This window comes from Haliotis rubra, unplaced genomic scaffold, assembly GCF_003918875.1.
Source record: "Haliotis rubra isolate DU_JTF1 unplaced genomic scaffold, ASM391887v1 Scf443, whole genome shotgun sequence".
Classification (NCBI taxonomy): domain Eukaryota; kingdom Metazoa; phylum Mollusca; class Gastropoda; order Lepetellida; family Haliotidae; genus Haliotis; species Haliotis rubra.
In genome coordinates, this window is record NW_025767128.1 from 480,011 (window position 1) to 489,183 (window position 9,173).

The 9,173-nt window shown below is 38.8% G+C and overlaps 1 protein-coding gene across 1 annotated transcript; it reads left to right on the forward strand.

Annotated features, from left to right (window-relative positions):
• Positions 1-1,258: 1,258 nt before the first annotated feature.
• Positions 1,259-8,006, forward strand: LOC124289587 (organic cation transporter protein-like). The gene is made up of 9 exons (XM_046726159.1): positions 1,259-1,503; positions 2,722-2,944; positions 3,707-3,810; positions 3,999-4,153; positions 4,894-5,062; positions 5,184-5,399; positions 6,131-6,357; positions 6,681-6,862; positions 7,532-8,006. The coding sequence occupies exons 1-9, from the start codon at positions 1,361-1,363 to the stop codon at positions 7,727-7,729; spliced, it is 1,617 nt and encodes a 538-aa protein (XP_046582115.1). The 5' UTR covers positions 1,259-1,360; the 3' UTR covers positions 7,730-8,006.
• Positions 8,007-9,173: the final 1,167 nt, after the last annotated feature.

Consider the following 9,173-nt stretch of genomic DNA (forward strand, 5'->3'; position numbering starts at 1 on the left):
CATAGAGTATTCCAGTTCAAACGTACCAAAATTCTCGTCAAATAACATGTCAAATAAGTCTTGATCGATAGTACCATCGATGTTATTGTTTGCCGACATTTTGACAACGAGCAGGCGATATATGTCACGTAAAAAAAGACAACTTTCTTTCAATCTTTTAATGTAATCAACAAGTACGATATTTTTTTTATTTTCCAAACTAATCGAATACAACCTAAAAATCATATCACCTCTCGTTAGCTGGTAAACCAATGACCTACATATTAAGTCTAAATTTAGTGGGTACGGGAAATCCCGGAAAGTGCCGAGCTTTGGAGAAAGTAGAACCGGCAGGGGTTCAATACGGAATCTGGGGTGCAATACGGAATTTGACCGCGTCATCAGTATTGCACCCCTGTATTACTATCCAAAGTTTACATGGGTATATAATAAATAATTGGACTGAGGCCTTAAAGTTCAGGTCCCCGCTTCACAAAGCTCTCGTAAGCCTAAGATCTCGTAACTTTTCTCGTAGCTTTCGTACATCCTATACTGTAACATTGACTTACGATAGTCGTAGCGTTACGAGAGCTTTGTGAAACGGGGCCCTGACCCGCAGTATGCAGGACTAGGAGCCAGAGCCACCTGCCTATGCAGACAGTATGCATCAGTGGCAAATCATTTAGAATATGGAGGTGTTGGTTGGGCTCTGGAATGATCTCCGGACTGTATAACAGTTTTCCACACATCCGAACCCTCCTTCCTTATATGTCCCTCTGAAATACTAAAACCATTGTGCGTGTACGTTTGATCGCTCCCTTCCCCTCAATGAATCATAGGACGCCAAGTTATGTTACCTTGTACATGTATAATTATGTTATGGGAGATATAGACCTATGTTACGTTTTCACACCCAGCATCCTTTCACCGATCTTTGTGATTCAAACACACCGACCCCACCCCCAATCCAACCCCCTATCCATCAGTGTGTAATCTTTGTCATGCACCTCATTCTCCCGTTACTGGCATGATAATGGGTACAACTTTCCATGAGACATGCAGATACTAGCACGCATTTTAATTACTAGCACGCATTAGTGTCATCATGCATTCAATGATGATACTTTAAAAGCGCCAGCTGTTCGACAACGATGTTTACTCTATGAATACCGTATTAATTAATGCAGGTATCATCCTAGATACATGGAATATATCTGAGGACAAATCGGTCGATGACAGAACAAATCGGACGTGAGTTGGTTTATCGTGGACAAACACTGCGTGCAAGGAATAACGAACATCCTCATATGTAAGACTAAAAAGACCACTGCAGTTGTTATGCTTTCAGAATAGGTGTTCACCAGCCACCTGATTTAGAAGTATGAAATTTGACGAACTCCTGGAGGAAATCGGGGAATTTGGTCCCTACCAAAAGCGGATATACTTCCTGGTGTGCTTAACTGCCATAGTTGGGGCTTACCAGGCGATGTCACCTGTCTTTTTCTTGGAGATAACTAATTATAGGTGAGTTACAGCCGCTAGATATAAGAAAAAGAAGTATGCTTTTGGCTTTTGGATTTAACCAAAAAGATACAAAACGTTGTCGGAGCACCATCCAATATCATTTCGTATTGGTTCAATTTGTAGCCACCATCATACATGGATGTTAACTATCTGTGTCGCATTTTAAATTGCGCCTCGTATTTGTTTTGTCATCTTCAGAGTACGTCTAGCTATGTAAGTGAAATGATCTTGAAACGAGTATTCCCTAATCAGAAACATCTAATAACTTAAGAACAAGAACCTATATATAGGGTTCATAATTATGATAACCTGTCTCTCAGACCCTAGCTAAAATAAAGTCTAAGTCAAGTTTAGAACGATGTGGCATGTCTGAATTTCCTGAAAATATTAATAACTCAGAGCTCTTTGGCATCCACCCATTCCATGTGACAACTGTATGTTTCGGAATGTATGGCATTCAAAGAGAATAGTGGATGTTTATGTTACTAGAATTAACAGGACAAATGAGTATTTGGAAAGAAAATGGAAATTCTATTCGCCAGGGTTCGCAAGGACTCTGATAAGGAATAAATACAGGCATTTTAGTATGGTTTCTGTCAGGAATGAGATATACAAATCAACACGGACGTGTTGTAGTAACGTTGTATTGACGCAAGTGGTCAGTAATTAAAGATAGTATTTGGTGTAGCCACCTCGTACATGGATCACATCCGCAAGACCTCTCCTCGGGCTCTGAATTACACACTTGATTCACAACTTAGAGGTTTCTATGCCATTCCTTAAGCAAATCCTGGGTCAGTTCTTGGACATTATGTAAAGGAAGGCGCCTTGCTCTGACCATACATCCCAAATAATCTCACAAACTGCATGTTGAAGTTGGCAGCTTGTCATGCCAGGATACTGTTCTGTCTGGGACTAGTTTCAAGGGAGTCCTGATGTCAAAAAGTGGCAGACGTGGCAGTACACAGTGTACCATTTTAAAATTTCTACATTTAGGATGAAGTCCACTCCAATTTGGTGGTATGGTGACTTTGAGGAGTGAGTGAGTAGGATTTTACGCCGCTTTTCTCAATATTCCAGCAGTATCACGGAAGATGATACAAGAAATGAGCTTCATAAATTGTACACATACCGGAACTGCAATCCTTGACGAGCAAACGCTGTAACCAAAGGCTCTTCCCATGTGCCTAATGTTCAATTTTTCACTTGAATTTGCAGATGCAAAATTCCATTTCTTGGGAATGACACCTATGCAGTTCAGGATGACCATCACGAGCAGCTCATTGAAATGTTTATCCCCAAAGTCGGAGACTCCTATTCCAAGTGCACTCTGAACGACGTCCACAACAACAGTTCTCGTGGTGATGGTAACAACACCCAGTACACCTGTGATGCCTGGGTATACGACAAATCGGTTATACAATCCTCAGGTCCTACAGATGTAAGTTGCTGTGATATTTACCTTATGATAACATTTCACATATATGTACACCTGCATGTCATGATCTTTTGGATGAAATGTCCATTACATAACGTGTCAGGTAATAGAATGTTTACACTAGAAAATTTGATTCAGCCAAAATATTATACACGAATATAGATTGATAAAAGTCTACTATATGATAAATGTAATATGGTAAATGTAATATGATACCTACAATAAAAATGAGATTCTACGTTTCCACACCGAAATGATCAACTTCGCAGGGGCAATGGTTGGGGCCCTTTCTTTGCCCAGCAGCTTATACTTTATGCAACACTGTACATAATCTCCATTACCTTCTGCATATTTTCATATTTGCAAGGATGATGTAGTTGTATATGATTTATTTGTATCTTTAGTTTTACCAGATGACAAAGTTGACCTGTTTCGTGGATGTGTGAGTAGGTATAGTTTAACGAAGCCTCAAGTAACATTCTGGCATATGACAACGGGGCACACCAGAAATGGGTGTCCAACGTTGTACCAGTGTGATCCTTTCAGCCGGGTCTTTACATATGACAAGTGAACGCTATATGTACTTGGTTGCCTACTCATTCTGATCCTTCATCGGACATTCAATCGTTTAACACCACAATGGTTTATTAAATGGTTGAAGTCTTGTCCAAGTTTCCTTGCACACAGAACTGTCCTGTGTGCAAACCACAACAGTATCCACAGTACACAACAATGTCGTTTGTTCACACCTTGTTTTGTTCACAGTTTAACATGGTCTGCGAGAATGAGATTCTACGTTCCCACAGCAACATGATCGACTTTGCAGGGGCAATGGTTGGGGCCCTTGTCTGTGGACGTTTAGGGGACATGTAAGAATTAAAATCCATTATGTACACAACCATACTTCTTACACCCTAGACCTTATGTAATAGATCAATGAGTATGTAACCTTCTTCAAAGCTATTTTCAGACTTCTACAAATTAAGATTATGTGGAATTTGGCACTGGTAATACTTTCATGTTCTTGATGGTACTAAGAGTATATTTGCTTGTTTAGGTTCGGAAGAAAGAAAGTGTTGATTTGGACTGTCGTAATGAACTCTGTAGTCAACGTTGCCATTGCCCTGACCACAGACTTTGTAGTATTCGCTGTGCTCAACTTCATGATTGGATTTACTGGCATGGCAATGTTTATGCTAACATTTGTCCTAGGTAAGAGGTTTCCGTATTACATTTGACGTTAACAGCTTTAGATCTACACATTGTTACAGGGCAGTGTTGTCTATTGTAAAACTCTTTAGTAAGTTCATATCACATAGAAACGCATGCCTCTCACATTATATCAAGACAAGCGGCTTCATAGCCTGATCCTACTTTGGATTTTGTGTTTTGTTGTTGTCTAAGGCTGCACTCAGCAAATTAAATATTCCAGCGGTCTGTAAATATTCGAGTCTAGACCAGACAATCCAGTGATCCGGGTTAGAATTGATCTTCAATACCCCATGCTTGTCGTAAGAGGCGACTAACGGGGTCGGGTGGTCAGGCTCGCTGACTTGGTTGACACATGTCATCGGTTCCCAATTGCGTATATCGCTGCTCACGTTGTTTATCACTAGATTGTCTAGTCCAGACTCGATTATTTACAGACCGCCACCATATAGCTGGAATATTGCTGAGTGCGGCGTAAAGCCAAACCCACTCATTCACTGCTGCCTCTGAATTTCTACTACCACAGTGTCTTGTGCAGCCATTGCTTTCAAGCAATTTGTATTTATTTGTGAACCTCATGAATTTTGTTACCATTGTTAATGTTATACTGTTTCTTCAGGTTGTTGTTAATGTTTTAGAACTTCATTATTTGAAGTGTTGATTTCTGTATGTGCTCGGAAACAACATATATTTTTTTCAATTTCGTGACAAATTTAGACTTTCTACTTGTTTGTCATTTACAGCAATGGAATTTGTTGGACCTTCTAGGAGGACATTTGCCGGGGTGGTGGTCGAATACTTCTGGACCGTGGGGTTGTTCCTACTTACAGGGCTGGCATATCTCATCCGGCAGTGGCGACATCTTCGATTGGCTTTGGGCATACCTCCAATCCTGTTTGTGACATATTGGTGGTGAGGCTGTTTTGTCCATCACTGCTGTAAACTTACAAATGAAAACAAACCTCTCATCTTTGATCCGAACCAGTGGTTAATCCCTTATTAACATGCCTGTATATCTTCCACACATTTACAGGTTTATACCAGAGTCACCAAGATGGCTCATGTCTCGTGGGCGCACAGAAGAAGCTAAAACCATAATACAGAAGATTGCAACGTCCAACAAAGCAACTTTGAGTGAAACTATAATGTCCGACCTCTCGTTTGAGGAAGACGTCCAACAAACACGGCTGTGGAGAATATTTTCAAGTCCAGTTCTTCTACTGAGATCTGCCATCGTGTTCTTCAACTGGTACATATATTCCTCCATCGTTTATGATCCTATACATTTAGCAACATAGTATACATTAATAAGTCCTATAAACTGACATCTGTCGGTGATAGTTTATTGAAGATGGTTTGGAATGTAATGAAAAATATGTCTTTTTTCCAAATACTTGACAGTTGAAACTCATATTGACATACTATGATTCCCATCGTCGGTATCTGGTGTATATACGGTTTGATTTCACTGAAATTACTTGCACATTAGGCAATTGATGAAAACCCTTATTTCGCATATCTATCTTAAGGTATTAGTAAAACTCATGATTTTGACATCAGATCCTCATAGGTAAAAACAGCTCTCATTACTTGAGATATTAAATTTCCTCATTAGATTGTTTATTTCCAAGTACCACACCTGTAGGTTATTTATCTTCAGTTCTGTTGTTTTTCTATCTATCCTACATTGACTAAATAAGCAAAAGAGAAAAGTTTTAATGATGTTACTTCGCTTACAACTGCTTAAAAAGTTTTTGCCGCCTGAAATGAGACATAACCGTTTTTGATTTATATATCTGAAATTAATACTGTAAACAGTTATTAGTTCCTGCATTATCTGAAAGATGCAAACAATATTATTTACAACATGCTGAAGTAAAACAGAAGTAAAATGATAAAACACAATCGCTATGTACATAATTACACTCAACCACATTAATGTTGTATGTGGGTTTGTTAAATGCAATGTTGTAATTTCAGGTTTGCCATCAACATCGTCTACTACGGCCTAAGCCTCAATGTGGGCAACCTGAGCGGTGATATCTATCTCAACTTCTTCATATCCAGCCTGATGGAACTACTTGGAATTATATTGTGCCATGTTCTAATGAATAAAGTTGGCAGGAAGACAGTGCTCTGTTCCTCCATGGTCCTCGGAGGCTTAACGTGCATATCTTCTTTGTTCCCGCTGATTTATGGCAACTCTTGTAAGACATTCTTCCATTTTATGGCTGTTAAGATGAGCACGTTGCGTATATTACATGAGGGCATTAAATAAGTGTTTCAAGCGTGACTGGTATGATAATATTATGTATTTCCAAAACATGGTTTAATGATAATTAACTAAATACACATGCGCGCATGTTCATAATCTTGTCAATTTGGCCCTTTGCATTCCAAAGCCTATTGTGACTTCCATGTTTTAATATTCAATTTTATCATTCAATAGGAAGACATATTCTGGTAGCACAACATACTATTTCGATATTAAGACGATACACATTACTTTTTCTCCTTTTTTGACCTGAAGCAACAGGATGGATTCTGATAGCAATCACCATGGCTGGTAAACTTGGAGCGACTACAGCGTTTACTGTCATCTACATCTTCTCTGCGGAGCTGTTTCCTACAACGTTGCGACAGTCCGCTATGGGGTCCTGTTCCTTGTTTGAAGGGGTGGCTGGCATGGTTGCACCATACATTGCTGACCTGGTAAGAATATGTACACATGCAGTGTTTATAGGCATAAATAGTGTGACTGACGTCATATAGAACATGTATTTCTCATTTTAAGTTGGTTATGGAAGAAAGTACAGTTTCAAAATACATCAGATAAAACAAATATGTTTATTCTGTGTCTAGTAGGTTCTGTTGTTCCTGTTCAACGAAAACAAAGCATGCTCTTCATACGAAGTTCGATCTCCTTATGTATTGTTATTATGTTTGAATGAGGGGTGTATTGTTAACGGGGGTAGAGGTAAATTAATGTGAGACACGTTTTGCTTATGTCCTTTGTTTTATGTCCGCACTGGAATGTCGTATGTTGAATTTTATGAAAATGCAGTAAAATGCTTTAAAAATAAAAAATATTAAAAAAACGTTTTGCTTATCAAATTCTAAAATAGTCGCGCTCATGTTATTTGACACACATTCCAAAATCAATTTTAGCCAGAAGAGATACAGTATAGGTCCCCTTATTTCGGGAAGATGATGTTCAGAAAACTGTTAAAAAAATTAAACCTTCATTGAAATGAGAAATCAAAATCACGTCACTTTCGAAACACGAAATATAAGCACTACGGTATATAATATAACATAAATTCGTTAACTAGGTTATCAATATGTTTTTGGATGATAATGCCTTTCTTTTCCTGTTTGCAGGGCATCCTCACCAAAGGACCTCTACAAGAAGTTTTGCCACTTTTAGTGTTTGGTTCCCTCTCAATAGCGGCTGGAATGATGGCCATCATGTTACCGGAAACACGTGACAAACAGATACCAGAAACATTAGCTGATGCCATCTCGTTTGGAAAACCTTCGCCACGTCAAGATCAATATTCTGAGGTGCAAACGAATTAAGCAATTCAGTTATGAGACATTACCATGCCAAGGCATTTCTAGAAAACCAACATGATAGTAGGTTGTAGATTAATATATATATATATATTTATTTATCCAAGAAACCTTTGTGAATAACATGAATAACTTATATGAAGTCCCTGTGTGGCAGTTGGTGTAAAATAATTCCCAAACACTAAGACATATATTATGAATGATTATCTCTGCATACGGGAAATTCGACCAGTCTTCACCTGATATATTAAATACTGTAACCCCTCTACTCCCTTTTTTATATGTGTTCATGAAAAATACAGATGTGTGGCCTTTTTACATGAAGCAGGCATTCCCGAGGGTACCAGTTGTGCTCCCCTTCTTGCAGATCTCTTTCTATATTGATATGAACTGGATTTTCAATTCGGATTGGCACGTTAACATGGCCCTACTTTTTAGGTACACTCGAATACTCTTCTCTTTCCTTTCGCTCAGATGAGGTTTAAGTCATGTCGAAATTCGATGAGTCCAAATGATGCAATACATTATTTTGACTTATCATATGTTTGGTGTTTAGTTTCCGATGAAGAACAGATCTGATGTCACGTGTGTTTGCGATGGCTTGTCACTGTTGGGACAGGATACGACTTTTAGGACACTTGATATCATCATTAGCTTATATCTCACAATGGGCTTTGTTTTCATCATGATTATTGAAATGGTTTTGTGGTGATTATTTACATGGAAGGGAAGTACCCCGTGCATTGTATTAAGCAGAAAGCCATTTACATTAATATATGCATTAAACCCCGTCTGAGTTCATGGTTTTTGTTCCTCTGATACTATATGCCCAAGTTTGACATTAGTGTACTTGGAGTGCATGACTGCACAGGTGGACCTCTTATAATGATGGATATAGGAGCATGTTAAAATTGCTTCTTTGATTCCTGTGCTATAACTGTCATTAACTTTAGAGAGCTTTTTTCACATCTCAATCTCAGAACAAATGTATGCATTATCAACTGCACTTCACTGGCAACATAAACGATCAGATCAGATGTTTAGTACATATCCCTCTATTATCTTGAGGGATAAATGTAAAGAAATACCTTACTTTGAACCCTTTGAAACTTAATTCTGGCTCCATGAACGTTTTTCTTTGATGTTTATCATGTCAGATCTTGGAAGCCCGCAGAGTCTGTGAACATATCTGTTGTTCGATTTGGGGAAAACAGGAATCTGACCTTCACACAAGGCGCTATTTTTCAGGATGATCTTGCACACGCCATGCAATCGTAGCATCTCCTTTGTTTTTGGTTTTTCTCCCTGTTGTTTTCTGTGGCACTTTGCCATAAGTGTCTTAAGCAAAGTGAGTGAGTTGGGTTTTACGCCGTTTCAACAATATTCCAGCAATATCAGGGCGGGGGACACCAGAAATCGGCTTCAAATGTTGTACCCATGTGGGGAATCG